We start from the raw sequence: 17396 nt of genomic DNA, 5'->3' as shown, positions 1-17396 counted from the left end.
AAGGCACTGCATACAAGTGGTAAGAGGCAGGTGCCCACCAGAAAGTCTGGCTATAAACTACATAAGAGACAGCTTTAAAAATACCCTAAGCACAACAGCTGTCACCGAGGCCCCTAAGAGCTGCTGGCACTGAGTCATCTTCCCAACACTGCTGCCATTCTCCAGGAACCCAACTGAGACAAGGTGTTGACTTGCATAAAAAGCCAACTGCATAGAAGCTTCTGTCACCTTCAGATGCTGGAGGGGAGCAGGCAGTATACAAATAACTTATCCTTCAGGAAATTATTCTTCAAGAGCTTGGTTGGATATTCTTCCCCCCTCCTCACCCACGAGTGTCCTGCCAACAATGCAAAAAGCAAAGAACACCAATGGCAACAGATGCATGGAGCAGAGATCCTGTCACCCCTCTGGGACACCTTGCTTTGCAGGTTGTAAAAAAATACTGAAGAACTGCTCTAGCCTCATCAGTGGTGCTAGGAAAGCACTAAATGTCACAGCCTGGGCCTGTTTCCTGGTATGCACAGGCATATCAGTGGGCTGAGAGAGCTGGGCTGGATCAGCCTGGAGAAGAGAAGGCTCCTGAAGGGGAGACCTGAGAGCAGCTCCAGTGCCTAAAGGGGCTGCAGGAAAGCTGGAGAGGGGCTTGGGACAAGGGCCTGTAGGGACAGGCCCAGGGGAATGGCTTTAACCTGCCAGAACAGGGGAGACTGAGCTGAGCTCTTAGGCAGAAGCTCTTCCCAGGGAGGGTGCTGAGGCGCTGGCACAGGGTGCCCAGAGAAGCTGTGGCTGCCCCATCCCTGGCAGTGTTCAAGGCCAGGTTGGACACAGGGGCTTGGAGCAAGCTGCTCTAGTGGAAGGTGTCCCTGCCTGTGGCAGGGGTTGGAGCTGGATGAGCTTTAAGCTCAAGGTATTCTATGGTAACAAAAACAATGTGTCAATGAGATCAAGCTAACGAGTAAAACCTACAGTTTGCAGCAGTTAACCAAGATCAGAACCAAAGCAGCAGCATCAAGGGAAAAAAAGAAAACAAACCAAAAACAAACCCCAAACCAACCAACCATTAATACAGTCATTTTAAATCAATAACTCAGTGAAGAGAATCCCTTCCACTCCAGGGACACACAGTGGGCTTTTCCAGTTTCCTCTGGGAGCACCTGGGCACAGCACTTGTGAGTCACCCTTTAGCTCACATAATGATTAATAAAATTAACACATCAACATCTTTCCATATGTGCTTCTGTAGCAACAGCACCAACAAATAAATATTCCACCTCAGAGGGGTCAAATTCTGTCAACTGTATCTAAGAGATTCCTCCCTGTCCTTTAAAAACTACCTGGAAGGCTTTCAATCAAGTTCTGACTTGATCTGACCAGATACTGCAACCGAAGTTGCCCATGGAGAGGGACAGCAGCAGTAAGCAGTGGGCAGCATCCCTCCACAAAGGCTTTTATGGAGCTGGGATCATTTTCCCCTGACGTAAGTGTCCTCGTCAGCTCTTCAAGTCCCCACTTGAAGGCAAAGTTCAGTTTCTGATCTGTTCTTCTCCCCCTGAACTGACAGACCTCCGAAACAGATGCCATTGAGTCAGTGCAAGGAACAAAACAGTTTGAGCCACAAGTTTAGCCCTGGGAGCACACGCACATGCTTGAAAAATAACGTCTTGTCTGAAATCCTTCAGTTTTTCATGCTTTTCTTCTGCAAGCAGACATGGCAGAGACTCATCTCCTGCATCTGACACACGGCAGTTTTGAAGTTCTGAAGTAAAGGCAGTAAACAAAAATACATTGACTACAGACTCATGGATCTTTTTAGGGCCCGTGGGGGGGTCTTGGAGGGGCTCTAGTGGAACATGCCACCAGGTGACCATAACACCAATTACCAACTGCTCATTTCATGCCCTGCAAGCACCTCGAACCATCCAGTTGCTTCAATTTCAGGGGAAAAAACCCCAACCCTGCAGCAGGCTTTTAAAGGCCGTAACAAATCGTGCAGAAGGGGACAAACAAATCTTTATAAAAGGAAAAATGTCATTTCAGCTATGCCCTCCACAAAGCACGGCCACCTTCATCCTGGCAATCCTCACAAATCCTCCCCCATGTTTTCAAAAGACAGCCAGAGCATCAGGATTCGTACAACAAATGGCAGCGTGAGTCAGTGGGCCTGGAGCTGTGGGCAGGAAGGAGTCGATGACGTCCAAGGAGTCACAAAAGTCTTCAAAGTGATTCATGTCATAACATGGAATGGTTTGTGTTGGAAGGGAGCTTAAAGCTCCTTCAGCTCCAAACCCTGCCACAGGCAGGGACACCTTCCACTAGAGCAGCTTGCTCCAAGCCCCTGTGTCCAACCTGGCCTTGAACACTGCCAGGGATGGGGCAGCCACAGCTTCTCTGGGCACCCTGTGCCAGCGCCTCAGCACCCTCACAGGGAAGAGCTTCTGCCTAAGAGCTCATCTCAGTCTCCCCTCTGGCAGGTTAAAGCCATTCCCCTTGGTCTGGCCCTACTGGCCCTTGGCCAAAGCCCCTCTCCAAATACGGATCCAGAAAAGTGACTTATGCTTCAAACATCAACTCTATGCGTGTTCCTGTACCCATGCTCAGGAACTCACCAGTAAACACGGCGTTGTCACAGCCAACACATCCCAGTCCATCCACTCAAACAACCTCCATTTCTGTGCAACCAACAGTTGAGCCAGCATGAAACGTGCCAAAACCTGCTCAAGTGCTTGTACAGGGAGGTAGAGTTCAGAGCCTGCACTCCACGGTCAGTCAGAACTGTTTTCAGAAGGTACAACAGCTCGTTGTTTTAACGCAGGAGCTCTGCAAAACTCCAGAAGCTCGAGAGTGAAGCTGCAAACCATCACTGGTGAAAGGAAGAAGGGAAAAGAGCAGGAAACTGCTTGTATGTGACAAAACTGACAAACCCTTATTCGCACACCGAAAGGCCTCATACCAGCAGGATTAGTCACAAAAGATCTCAGCTTTTGTTCCTGCCAAACCATGTCATTTTACCTTTTATGAGGTACCTGAAGAGATAGCCCCAAAAAAGAACAAACTAAATTTGTGACTGTTCCAGCAAACTCAAGAACAGCCCTGCTTCTCCAAGGACATCCCAAGCCCACAGAACTCCTCAACCAGAAGTAGCACTGATCTTGAGAAGATATCCTTAAGCTGTGGCTGCCCCATCCCTGGCAGTGTTCAAGGCCAGGTTGGACACAGGGGCTTGGAGCAAGCTGCTCTACTGGAAGGTGTCCCTGCCCATGGCAGGGGTTGGAGCTGGATGAGCTTTAAGGTCCCTTCCAACACAAACCAGGCTGGGATTCTATGTCAGGTCAGCTCCCGGTCTCTCAGAGCACATGGGATCTCTGCCACAAGCCCTGTACAACACAGATCCTGGTCTGTGGGTCACCAGGAGACACCAGGACATCTCACATTGCTGGCATCGTGCTCCTGCTCCAGGGACAGAGAGAGACAGGGCTCACAGGAGACAGGCACGGCAGCAGGGGAGAACCTCTTCTCCAGGTAATGCTCAACTGCTGGATCATGCCCCTTTTGAAACCCATCATCTTTTGCAATCAGCACAACCCTGAATCAGCTCTCTAGAGGGAAACAGCCTCATACAGCTCCTTCCTCTTCCTCTTGATCTCTATAAACAATAATTCCTTCCCATTGGATGAATACCAGCTATTGTGTTTCCTTTATTCAGAGGCAGGCTCATTCTGGCTATAACAGTTACACATGAAATACTTAGTTTTCAGCTTAGAAAGCAGAATAGGGCCTGAACAACAGTATCAGACCTTCAGAAACCCTCCAATGTTAAACACAAATCAAACAAGCCACATATACTGATGATGTAGGACTCTGCTCCAGTTGTGAACTAGACCTGAGAAACAACAAATGAACATAGAGAAATTAAACATGGATAAATGGTACAACTTAGAAATCTAAAGTTGCTTTAATAACTTCTAAGAACTACACAACCCCTGGACAACTGCAGCTCTGAAGTTACCTCTGAGAGGCTGCACTAGACACTTCCAGGCCGCCCCAGCCAGAATGAATCTTTCCTTGACACTGAATTTATTCAAATCACCATTTAGTTCACATTCCTGTAATTCCTGAACTATTCCCCCAGGCTGTGCTCCTCTCAATGTGAAAAAAGAATAACCCACACCACAGAAGAGCATCGGGCAGGGCTTTTTGGTTGGGCTGTAGCTTTCTGTTTACTTTCTTTTTAAATCAAGCCTAATAATCCCATTCATGTATTAGTATATAAAGTTTCCAAGTAGAAGGGATTTTCCATCTTTCCAGCGTGTGAAAGCCCTTCACTAAGATTAACAGCTGAGCAGAGCAAGATTTTGGTGGTTTTCGTGTCTTTCTCAGGCAAACAATTTGTTCAGAAATGTCTCTTACCACCCCAATGAGGTCTCCTCGGCCGTATTCACCCGTCAGGTGCTTTTTGCCATCATCCACTCGAATGACTGAGCGAAGGCGACCGTTCAACACAATGTACGTGCAGTCTGACTTGTCTCCCTGCCTGCAGGGAGAATAACCAGGAACAAGGATCAGTGAAGCAGCTCTGCTCAGCAAATGCATCAAGAGTCTTCAAAAGCTGATCAGCTTTCCCTGCCTGGCTTAGAGGACATAGGAACACATTTGCTCCTATTTAGTTAACAGTTGAACATAACAAGCAAACAAGAAACCAAGCAGGTACCTGTTAAAAGGTGACAGGATAAGGGAGAATGGCTTTAATATTGAAGAGGGGAGATTTGGATTAGATTTTAGGCAGAAGCTCTTCCCTGGGAGGGTGCTGAGGCGCTGGCACAGGGTGCCCAGAGAAGCTGTGGCTGCCCCATCCCTGGCAGTGTTCAAGGGCAGGTTGGACACAGGGGCTTGGAGCAAGCTGCTCTAGTGGAAGGTGTCCCTGCCCATGGCAGGGGTTGGAGCTGGAGGAGCTTTAAGGTCCCTTCCAACGCAAACCTGGCTGGGATTCTGTGCTTTGATGCACAAAGTAACCCAAAACTTTCTTTAGTATTGGTGCTGCAGGTGTTGTTATGAAAATGAAAACTACAGATTCTATAGAACATGCATTAAATTAGACTTTATTCTCTCAACACTGCAGCAAATATATAATTGCTCAAATGCCTCCTAGCACAAAAATCCATAAATTAAGTTTTCCCAAGGATAACTTTTGCCCTTAAACATAACGTGCAGTGCCTATTTTCTATTTATTTTGAGTAAGTCTAACTGGATTACCTTTGAGTTTCGTCGTTTAATTTGGAAAGGCTGATAAACTATTTGAGCAAAAGATGTTTGTGCCCTTAAAAATACAGAAGCCACCACCAGAACATATCACTGTCTATCTCTCAATCCCAGCTGGGTTTGGGTTGAAGGGACCTTAAAGCTCATCCAGCTCCAACCCCTGCCACTGGCAGGGACACCTTCCACTAGAGCAGCTTGCTCCAAGCCCCTGTGTCCAACCTGGCCTTGAACACTGCCAGGGATGGGGCAGCCACAGCTTCTCTGGGCATCCTGTGCCAGCACCTCTCAGTTTAAGTCACTTCAAAAGCTTGCCGAGGCTCATAAAGGAGAAGGAACAGTATAAAGGAATTTTAATTACATCTGGAGATAAGGGACTGAAGCAGTGTTGAAGGGTACTGCAGAAAGAAAGTCATCTCAAAACAGGCAAACAGAAAAACCTGATGAAGAGTCAATAAACTCAGTCCAGGGAGTTTCTTCTGCTGTATATCACCAAGGGAGCAGAGCTCCTGAACTATGAGATATGAAATATTCAACAGATAAGATACAGTTCTGTCCACAGCACACCTGTAAACAGCTCGTCCAGCCTCAACCTCCATCCAGTCCAGGGCAAAGTCCATCTGCCTAACAAATGGGGACATCCTCTTCACCACAGTGTGGGCCACGCCGAGAACCACGCTTGGCTGCGACCGCATTATCCTGGAGGGGAGAACACAAGTGTTAGTCAAGAACTTCCCCGAAACAGGAATCTGTACCCACAGGCCCAACATCCCAATGCAACTTAGACACACAGGTGTTAACGCAGAAGTTCATACATCTCTGTATACACACACTCTGCTGCCTAACCACACCACATCAGTGGCAACCTGACAAAGCGCAGGGCTGGCCAGCCTTTTAACCCATCCAGATGGAATGCCACTCAAAGGCTGCCCTGTCCGAGGAGCAGCAGGATTGAGTTAGCAGGATGCCAACTCAATCCTGCTCCCCGGCCCAATTCTCTTCCCTAAGAGAGCAGAGGGATGGAAGGAACCACTGAAGCACTTCTCTGAACCACCCTCCCAACCTCCCCCTTCTCCCAGGCCTCTTATGACTCAGGAAACATTCTCACTGCTCAGAGGATGAGCTCTTCCTGCTGTTCTGCACCTCCCAGTCTCTCAAACATGCATGTGCTCACTGCTCCCCCATGATTTTACATAAGGTCAGAAATGTATTGTATGTACAGCGTGATGCTCTTGAAAACGAGAGACCAGCTTGATATTTCAACTGTTCCCTTTTCCCTGTTGCAAAGAGCACAAAGAATTGAAACATCTTCTGATCTTCACACTCAGTCTTTTGAGTGATGCTCGGAAGTCTCTAGTAATGGAGACACCACGTCATTCCATGCCTGTCCCACGCTGGAAAACTCTGAGAAGGTTCTGCCAGGGCTAACTGCAAACACCCTGACTGCCAGGAAATGGCTCCCACAGACACCTGATAACTGCTCAGGAATGGCTTATTTCTCATTCCTTTCAGACTAAAGATCAGTGAGTAAGCATTCCCATTGCTACTGAAGCACTACTCCACAGGAGTGGACTGATTACACACATCTCAAGCTGGGGTACTTGTTAGGACATCTTATCTTTTCTGTTCCTGAGCAGCACCAAGAACAACTGACAGCAGACTACCAAAACTCAGTTATTTCACAGCAGACAGCATGATTCACAAAGGAGCAGGTACGTGTCCACAGAGCTGGTACGTGACGTGCACACACAGAGAGGTGAGGGAGCTACGGTAAAGCCACACATGGATTGAAACAAAGAGAAAAAATGATAACTACTTGGTATGTTTTCTGCATATTTCTGCCATAATAAAATCTAGTTAGGATACCAAACATAGCCAGGTTGGATGTGGCTCGGAGCAAACTGCTCTAGTGGAAGGTGTCCCTGCCTGTGGCAGGGGTTGGAACTGGAGAAGCTTTAAAGTCCCTTCCAACACAACCCAGTCTGGGATTCTATGATCGCTTTGCCTAGGTGGGAACTCTCATTAAGCACCAGCCATGTGAGCTTTGTATCTAACCTTGCACCCTGATGAACAGATGACAGCAATTTGCCGGAGCAATCCCAGGCACAGCTACAGGTTGGGCAGAGAAAAGATTCAGAGCAGCCCAAGGAGAAGGACTTGGGGGTGTTGGCTGATGAGAAAATGAACATGAGCTGGCTTCAGTGTGTGCTCACAGCCCAGAAAGCCAACTGTATCCTGGGCTGCATCAAAAGGAGCGTGACCAGCAGGTCCAAGGAGGTGATCCTGCCCCTCTACTCTGCTCTTGTGAGACCTCACTTGCAGCACTGTGTGCAGTTCTGGTGTCCTCAACATAAAAAGGACATGGAACTGTTGGAACAAGTCCAGAGGAGGCCACGAGGATGATCAGGGACTGGAGCACCTCCTGTATGGAGACAGGCTGAGGAAGTTGGGGCTGTTCAGCCTGGAGAAGAGAAGCTGTGTGGAGACCTCAGAGCAGCTTCCAGTGTCTGAAGGGGGCCTATAGGGATGCTGGGGAGGGACTCTTCATCAGGGACTGCAGTGATAGGACAAGGGGTAACGGGTTAAAACTGAAACAGGGGAAGTTTAGGTTGGATATAAGGAGGAAGCTCTTTACTGTAAGGGTGGTGAAGCACTGGAATGGGTTGCCCAAGGAAGCTGTGACTACTCCATCCCTGGCGGTGGTCAAGGCCTGGGTCGACAGAGCCTTGGGTGACGTAGTTTAGTGGGAGGTGTCCCTGCCTATGGAGCAGGGTTGGAATCTTAAGGTCCTTTCCAACCCTAACTATTTATGAACAGAAAGGCATGAAAGAAGCATTGTCTTTGCCCCACAACAGAAACACAGTTCCTAACCCTGGAACACAACAGCAAAAGCAGACTCAACAGGAGCTCTTTACTGCCTGGATGTAGCACAGAATCTGCCCTAAAGTTTGTAACACATCAGATCTCTCATTCCTTAGTCCTGTAGCTGCAACAAGAGACCAAAGCTGACAGTGGCTGTGGACACACTGCAGCACACAGGGTGCTGCAGGCAGCATTCCTGCTACCTGCTCACCTTACCCAGTGCCTCCTATTCCTACTTTTTGCCATAACAAAGCTTCTTCAGCCCAAATCCCTGAAATTGAAACATAAGAGATTCATCTGCATCAATCCCAGTCCCACACTGAGCTCATCAAACTTATACCCCTGCACTCGTATGTGCTAGGATGTGAATTAAACTGAACACCAGCTCCTCCATTCAGCATGGTTTAAAATCCATCCACCTAAAGGTTATGGAAAAGCAGGCCAGTTTTCCTCTCCTGCACTGAGGTTTCCATGTCCCGCACTCAGATACCTACAGACCCCCTTGGGTTTGAGAAGCTACTACTGCACGTGACAACATGTTATCTTATGGAAACCTTACCACATGAACCTAACTTGGAGCAAAAGACGGAGCTGGAAGAGGAACACCACGAGAAACACTGATAAACAGACAAGGCTAACCCCTCATCACACACAGAACACCCAGCCCAGCCCTATCCCCCTTCTTGCCTGATCCAAGAGTTAAATGAACTCCCTGAAAGCCCCTGACTGGTTTAGCTGACTGGTTTTACTCTACTTGCCTATTTACCACTCAAAGCCACCTCCCACACAGGCTGTTCGCTGCGATCAATAAAAGCCATTTACTCCTGTTCCTCCCTCAAGATACGTATCTTAATACTTAATGCATTCAGAATGTAAACTACTAACAGGCTGCTTTTATCTCCATCTGGAGTGCTCTGTTATTTCACTCTGTGCTGTAGAGCTTCTACAAGAGTATTAGCACAGAAGGTAAAAGCCCACCCTCATGCACAAGAAATGGAAAGCAGGGGTTTTCCCCATGCATCAGCCAGGTTCCCTTCCTCTCACTTGAGCATCTTCATCTTTGCCCTTCTGCTTCAAACATAGCTGGCACTGGGAAAATTAAACCCCAAAGCACTGTACTGAAGAAGCCTGTTTGTAAAGGGAACCTGAGGCTTCTTTATTAGAAAGCTCCCCAAATACAGCAAGGGCTAAACTGGCATCTGTGGAAGCTTGGGACCTACGCAGATATTCATGGGGATGTGGATGCAATGTGATACTCAGCTTGGCTGGCAATAGCAAAACCAAATCAAACAATTCCTGCTTCTCTGGCAAGTGCACATGGCTCAGACTCCAAACTGAGAGATTTACTGAAGCAGAAACATGAGTCCCTCGTACTGCAGAACCTGAACATGTTCCCTTAGGAGAGCTGGTGACAGCCTGATTACACTGTTCCTCAAGAGACACCAACAGTTGCAGCGTAGGCACTGCACACTTAGTACATCACTCCAGCAAAACAGCAGAGCAGTTAAGGTATCTACTATATAATTAGGTGGTGTCACCCCTGTGCTTAAACCCTACATTTACAGACAGTTATTCAGTCATGTTACTACCAAGTAAAAGGCTCCTGCCCCAAAGTTGCAGTGAAAAGGACTGAATCTGTCGTCCAACATCCAACATGTAATTCTAAACCATGGGCCATTGCATTACTGTGCTTGTTGCCTAATGGCAACTATTGACCATGTTCTTTCTGCTTTGCCCTCTCATTAATTACTGAAAAAAACCCTAATACAATGCTCTAGGCAGCTCAAAGAAACAGAGTAATGCATTTGACAAGAAAAGAAAGGAATTCTGCAGAATAATGGAGGCTCTTGTCAAACTTCTTGTCAGTAAGGTAGGAGCCAAGAACCAGTTGTTCCTGGAAGGAAGGCTCTGAGCAAAGGACAAAGCCTGGTGCTGTAGAACTATGAGTACAGAATTTGGAACAAAAAGAGAAAGACAAAACTTACTTCTAATTTTATCAACAAGTTTTTTATCCTCAGAGTTCTAAGCAAAAAAGAACAAACTTGCAGAAACTTCATGGTTCTCAAAGACTTTCTACAGTGACACTTTCAAATATGGGAACAGAAGTGATATAAAGCTTGGGATTCAAGAGAACTTGCGAAGATGCAAAGCTGGAAGATCACATTGCTCCTAAAATGCAGAGAATTGGAAACAGGCTTTTTAGAGGAGAAAAAGAAAGATCTGTAATAGTCCCAGAACAATGAAGAGCTGAGATGACTGACTGGTAAGGGCTTAATCATAGAATCCCAGCCTGGTTTGTGCTGGAAGAGACCTTAAAGCTCATCCAGTTCCAACCCCTGCCATGGCAGGGACACCTTCCACTAGAGCAGCTTGCTCCAAGCCCCTGTGTCCAACTTGGCCTTGAACACTGCCAGGGATGGGGCAGCCACAGCTCCTCTGGGCACCCTGTGCCAGCGCCTCAGCACCCTCCCAGAGAAGAGCTTCTGCCTAAGAGCTCAGCTCAGTCTCCCCTCTGGCAGGTTAAAGCCATTCCCTTTGGCCTGCCCCTACAGGCCCTTGTCCAAAGCCCCTCTCCAGCTTTCCTGCAGCCCCTTTAGGCACTGGAGCTGCTCTAAGGTCTCCCCTTCAGGAGCCTTCTCTTCTCCAGGCTGACCCAGCCCAGCTCTCTCAGCCTGGCTCCAGAGCAGAGCTGCTCCAGCCCTTGCAGCAGCTCCCTGGGCTCACTCCAACAGCTCCACATCCCTCTTGTGCTGTTGCCCCAGAGCTGGATCAGGACTCCAGGGGGGGTCTCCCCAGAGTGCAGCAGAGGAGGATCCCCTCCCTCAAGCTGCTGCTCACACTCAGGGGATGCAGCCCAGCATTGGTTGGTTTCTGGGATGCTCTCCATCCATTCCCAAAATCAATAAATGATTTCAAAGAAAAAAGAAAAAAGAAACCAATATATGTTTTCACATCAGAACTCACTCATAGAAATGGGACTTGGAGATGGAGAGGAAGCTGCAGTCTCGATTGGCCTTGATGGTGAAGATCAGTGGTTCCCCAGTCAGGACTGCAAGCTGCCCCACAAGCTCTCCTGGGTGGGTAATGAACAGGCAGGTGTCCTCCTCCGAGTCTATCTTCCGCTGGTACACATGAAGCATCCCCGAAACCACAAAGCAAACATTAACATCCTGGAAAAAACAGAAGAAGAGCTCAATAAAATCCCCAAAGATTCTAAAGCAATTATCACAGTGACAGAACTACCATGACCAATCTGTCTTCCACAAAGCTCCCTCTGGTTTTGAACAATTAGGTGATAAAATAAGACACAATAGTGAATTATTAAAAGCAGGTTATGAATATTTAAAACTAAGCAGCCACAATATTGACAAATGTGTTTCTCTTTGTATGGTTATGAAAATAAAGGCTGCATCTGTGAGATCTCGAGGAATAACAACATAATTGCAAATGGAGATAACAGGGTAATCGCAGCTGCACGGAGAGCGACATCCCAGGTCAGCTGAGCAGAACACAGGAGCTCTGGAACTGGAGCAGCCCCTCAGCTGCTTTGCAGAACCTGCTCTATTTACACAGTGTTACAATAAAGGAATCTCACTGTATCCTAAATAGTTTTCTATAAACAAATAACATGGAATTTCTATTGTATGGGGGGAAAACATACTGCAACTGAGAGACAGCACTGAAAGCCTGCAGTGTGGAGCATGGCAAAAGGCTTCCCTCACTCTGCAGCTCCTCCAGAGGGATGGAATTATGACAGCCTGTACCTTCTCTGAAGGTACCTAATTGCTGAACACAGGCACCAGAGACTCTAGCTCTGGCTACACTACTACTCACTGCACAGGAAGGCTACAAGCTGGGATTGCTTCACCTGGAGAAGAGAAGCCTTGGGAGGGGTCATGTGGGAACGTTTTATTTACCATCAATGTGTATAAATACCTTATGATGGGGGGCAAAGATTGAGCCACACTTGGGTGCTCTCTCCTCCCAAGGAGATGCTCACTCACCTGATCTCCCTGCCTCGACAGCACAGTCCCAGCAGTGACCTGGTGCAGCGTCACTTTGCCATTCAGCAGCGAAGGATCCTGGAGAGAAAGGGTGTAGAGGGGACAATTTACTGGTCTGTGCTCACGTAAAGATCCAAGATGTGAGGAAGCATCCAAAGAAAGCAAACAAGAACAATTACTAAAGACAATGTTATAAGTGCTTGAGTCTCTTTAAAAGATGGTGCATGATTTTTGTGCTTCTCTCCCCAACAGCCATTTCTTCCAGAAGAAAAACCAGGTTTAATTCGTTTCAATGATCAGACTTGGATTCTCAATGAGTTTGTATTTGCCAGTTCTGCCCCCAGGTTCTTTTAAGGGTCTATAACAAAATGAGATCCCGATCTGCTGGTATGAAAATCATGAAGCACGAAGTTACTTTCAAAGGAAGCTTCCCCAAAGTAATGAATCCTTGTGTCCCTGCCCATGCGGATTGCACAGGAGAGTGGGAATTTTCCTCCTGACTGAAAAGCACACGGGAGGGAGGGTCTGTCTAAAAGCTTGCCCTTGATTTAGACTTGAACCCAAACCCTTGCAATGGCAAGGAGCTGATCCAGTTAAGTGTCTCAGCTGATCAGAGACTCTTTTCCAGCTCATAAACTGGTCAGCACCATAATCCTGAGTACAGAGGGACAGCCAGCAAGCAGGGAGATAATGTTTTCTTTCCATCTCAAAGAACTGCCCATGCAATTTGGTGTCCACATGCAGTCAGCATCAAACCCTAGTGCTTGAGGCCACCTTTGCTTTGGCATATCTTCCACCCAAAGCAGCAAGTCTTCAGAATCTCAACATTTTTGGCTTTAACCTGCCAGAGGGGAGACTGAGCTGAGCTCTTAGGCAGAAGCTCTTCCCTGTGAGGATGCTGAGGCACTGGCACAGGGTGCCCAGAGAAGCTGTGGCTGCCCCATCCCTGGCAGTGTTCAAGGGCAGGTTGGACACAGGGGCTTGGAGCAAGTTGCTCTAGTGGAAGGTGTCCCTGCCCGTGGCAGGGGCTGGAGCTGGATGAGCTTTAAGGTCCCTGCCAATCCAAACCACTCTGTGATTGTATGATTTTGTCAGCATCATCCAAATAGGTAGGGGCAAAACCTCGGCTCAGTTATGTGGCTCTTGCATTAAGCTAAGTCCAGGACTTCCCCAAAGAGGCAGAAGCACCACGAGCAAGAGCTGTGTGCACAGTGATACAGCTCAGCACAAGCCCCTCAGCAGAACCTGCCCATAGTCATGAACCTCACTGCAGCAGGAAACAACAGCAGAGACATAAACACTTTACCATTGCCATTGCTCTGCAGGGTTTCCTCTGTTCATTTTGGTTGGAAAAAATAGAGCAAGTGAAATAATCAGAATTACTCTTTCCACCTCCAGCTGATAAAAAGAACAGATCTTAATGAAAAAACAGTTTTATTGAAAGCAATCTGTTTGATGGGAACGTGTCCAATGCAGGAAACCTGACAAGCACCTGTCAAAATATTGCAGTTCAGCAATATCAACTAATTCCTGTGATGGTTCTGCTATATTTATACATTTATGGTTGTAGGGAATTACCTACTCTTATAGGCAGAGCTCTAACTATGGAAGTGTCTCACAGTAAGGGAATACAGGCTCCCCAGTGAGCTCTGCTTACCAGCAGCTTTCTCTGCTGCATTAGCTCCTACAAAAACTGTTGCAAGGATTTTCTTCGTGTCTCAGACTCTTAAAGGACTGGAGTACATTGCACACAAAGCTGTGCTCAGCACTGGAAAGCTTTAAGAGCAGCTGAGTCAAAAACCTGCCAGAAATGACTGAGCAATATTGGATTCTCCCTTGGGCATGAAAAGAGCCTGAAAGACCTCCAAGCAGACCTTGAAATCCTATTTTCTGTGCTATTACAACCCTGAGTAAGCAATGAAGGAGGTTACAAACGAGATCACAGACATGGTCCATCCTATCTGGCACGTACTCTCTTGAATGGGCCAGACCAGCAACCCCAAATCCAGCACCTCACAGTTACAGGGTTTGAGCTGAACAACCTCCCACTGATCCTCTTCAGCCTCCCCCAGCCACTTGCTTTTAGGAAAAGAAGTCACCAGCACAACTGAACCCATTTCACAGCAAGTTTCCTTCTTGGTGTTACTAGCAGAGGTTTGTGATGCAGAAGTGAAAACACAAAACACTTCTAAACACTCACCAAAAGCAGGAATTAACTGGGACACACCATTGTTTTGTTGTAACTCAGGCAGAAGATACACCCTGCAACATTAACTCTCATTCCTAACTGCAGATAAAGCTGAAAACATGGGAAAGTTGTACGAGATAGAAAACCATTTGTGCCAGGGATCCAAGGAATTCAAGTTATTTAAAACAAAAGGAAAAATCTTAATCCTGAAGTCAAATACCTAAAGGGCATTTGAAATAACACCACCTTCCTCCTAAAGCAAATGATCCTCCCCACTCTTTCTTACAGTCTCATAAAAACCCCACCTAACCAGAAACCCCCACCCCACCTGACATCATAACATCAGGGTTTGATTCACACTGATGGGCTGCTCTGAAAAAATGACAACTTCGAATGCCTCCAACCAGCTAAGAAATAAAAGCTCTGAGCTGATGTTTTAAGAGAAGAGCTCACAGGATTTATTTTCTTCCTCTATGAAAGCAGTATTGAACACATTTCAAACTACAGTAAGATTTTTCTTCCATTGCCTGGAGAAGACTTGACTTTTGCTAATCCTGCATAGAAAAACTAACACTGACCTTTAAATGAGATCCGGCTACATTCCATCCATTTCTTATTTGCTTGTGACAAACTGAGTTGTTACAACATCAAAGTCTGAAAAACCTCCCTTACTTCATTATTTAGATCTCCTACCTTATTTCATGATTACTTAGATCCTCATGCTACAGACACTGCCTATACTGGCACAGAGAAGCTGTGGCTGCCCTATCCCTGGCAGCGTTCAAGGCCAGGTTGGATGGCACTTGGAGCAATCTGCTCTAGTGGAAGGTGTCCCTGCCCATGGTAGGGGTTGGAAGTGGGTGAGCTTTAAGGTCCCTTCCAACCCAAACCAGGCTGGGATTCTATGATGCTGTTGCAAGTAACTTTAATCTGTTCACTTGTCAATTACTGAGAAATTTACTCTAGATTAAAAAAAATAAATCAGAAGTGCTGTAATTGGGAGCTTCAGTGATCTTGGAATTTTTGCTCATGATCCAAAAATCTAAAAAGGAAGACACCAGTTGTATATTGGATACAAACTTGTGTCACAGGCAGTGTGTGAGGCCAGTCCTGTCAGGAACAGGAGGCTGATCAGAACAGATGGAAGTAGCTAGTCCTGCTTTATTCCATCTGCCATTTAGGTAATTGTAAAATAGTCTGTAACCTTTTGTGAGCAGATAAATGCCTGAAAAAAAACCCCAAACTTACAATTAACCTAACAAGAGAGTTAACTCTCCTGCAGGCCACAGCCAGTACAGCACCCTCTACCAAACCAGAGACTGCAGATCGGGCATCTCAAGCCCCACTGCTGGCAACTGAAGGATCACAACCAAGAACTGGAAGATGCAAGAGGAATAATTTGGAATGTTAAAATCCAAAAGTAAATGCTTCTAAGTTCTAGCAAGTGTTGTTTGGTGAGAGCTCTTGAAGCAGAGAACGAGGCTGCAGCAGCTGTGCCCAGGCCTCTGGCAGCATCCCACCCTTCAGGTAGTGAAATACATGCTGAAAGAAAACCAGGATAGTTGGGACTGATTGAGACAGATGCACTGTTTCCACAAATTGCCCTATTAGCTGCATGAATAGAGACACCCCTGTAGTGAAATGCAGCTGGAATCATAGGAATGATGAAAACAAACATTTTCATTCCTTCTTACAACAGGGAAGTGATAAGCAGGGGCTCAGCTCACCAGTGACACCTGCAAGGGCACCAACGGGCATGGCACAGTCCCTCAGCTCTGAAATGCACTCACAGCCCTTGGCCAAACACACAGCTTCAATTCCAAAAGCCATCAAGGCACTCAGTGCTGTGCCAACAGATTAATGCATTCAGCCATCACCTGAATGCCCTTACACCACTTCTTCACACAGGACATGAGAGCATGAAATTACAAGGCAGCAGAAATTGCACATTTACTTCTTACCCAGATAACTCTGTACACAGTGAGGAAAGATCCGTGCACTGCATTTCATAGGGTCTTTTCATATGGCAGAATAATGCAGATTTATTGCAGTGCTGCTAATAACTTCAACAGACCAGAGAAGAAACCACTCCGCCAGTCCACAGTATACCAGGGAGACAATTTACTTCTTGGTGCTTAGCAGAAAGAGATGAAAAGCAAAACCAAAGCCACTTCTTCCTGCAATCACTTACATCAAGTTTCATCAAGGTTGAAAGGTCTTTCTTTGCTGCTTCGACGATGGCATCAATATGTTTGGTGTTACAGACATCTTGCACAGCGCTATAATGGAAGACTGCTGAAGGAGCTTCTGCCACGGTCACAGACTTCTTCAGTATCGACTGCAAGAACAGGTACACAAGTATTGATTTAAAGATCAGAATTGGCACCTACCCAGCAAAAACTTGCCATATCATCTGTGTTCTCTACCCACAACTGGTGGCCTGCAGGAAAAAAAAGCTAGGCTTTTAAAAGCAACAGCTTGCTAACTTCATTATCCTGGTATTTCTCTGCAAGGCTTGACACTCAAGTCAAACAAAGTTACTCATCACAGCATGTGGAAGGGAGGAGTAAGAGACTTCTCAGAAACTGGGCAGCTGCCAGCTTGATAGAACTAAAACCTGATAGAACTAAAAACCGTATGGAAAGCTGAAGAAAGGATGAACTGCCAGTAAAGGTCACACTGAGCCACAGCTTCTCTTCAGATTTTGGTGTGCAGCTTTATAATTCAAAAGCACCCTTAACTTCCAGGTCAGTGTTCATAAAAACCAGATCGTGAACGGAAACACAGATTGATAAATCATGACTGAAAACCTGCAGGAAATTCAGAGGCTGAGACAAGTTTCTCATTTTTATTTTCACAAATGAAGCATGGTCTGACAAACTCACCTTTCCAAATAATCCTTTTCCTGAGTCAGATGAAGGCAATAATAGTTAAAGGGGGCCTATAAGAAACCTGGAGAGGGGCTTTGGACAAGGGCCTGTAGGGACAGGCCAAGGGGAATGGCTTTAACCTGCCAGAGGGGAGACTGAGCTGAGCTCTTAGGCAGAAGCTCTTCCCTGTGAGGGTGCTGAGGCGCTGGCACAGGGTGC

At 46.7% G+C, this 17396-nt stretch overlaps 1 protein-coding gene across 2 annotated transcripts in view; it reads right to left on the bottom strand.

Annotated features, from left to right (window-relative positions):
• Positions 1–17396, bottom strand: part of PNPLA7 (patatin like phospholipase domain containing 7) — a 123978-nt gene that overhangs the window by 82275 nt on the left and 24307 nt on the right. For both annotated transcript variants that reach the window (XM_057407316.1, XM_057407315.1), the window contains 5 exons: positions 16499–16645; positions 12120–12197; positions 11080–11285; positions 5821–5952; positions 4408–4531 (listed from right to left, as the gene is read on the bottom strand). In XM_057407316.1, coding sequence (XP_057263299.1) covers positions 4408–4531; positions 5821–5952; positions 11080–11285; positions 12120–12197; positions 16499–16645 — 687 coding nt within the window. The remainder of the gene's footprint in view (positions 1–4407; positions 4532–5820; positions 5953–11079; positions 11286–12119; positions 12198–16498; positions 16646–17396) is intronic.

The sequence above is a fragment of the Pezoporus wallicus genome, unplaced genomic scaffold, assembly GCF_028554395.1.
Source record: "Pezoporus wallicus isolate ANWC-B61680 ecotype Strahan unplaced genomic scaffold, APGP_CSIRO_Pwel_v1 contig_8234, whole genome shotgun sequence".
Taxonomy (NCBI): Eukaryota; Metazoa; Chordata; class Aves; order Psittaciformes; family Psittacidae; genus Pezoporus; species Pezoporus wallicus.
The sequence above is the reverse complement of the archived record's forward strand: the minus strand, read 5'-3'. Positions and strand labels throughout refer to the sequence as shown.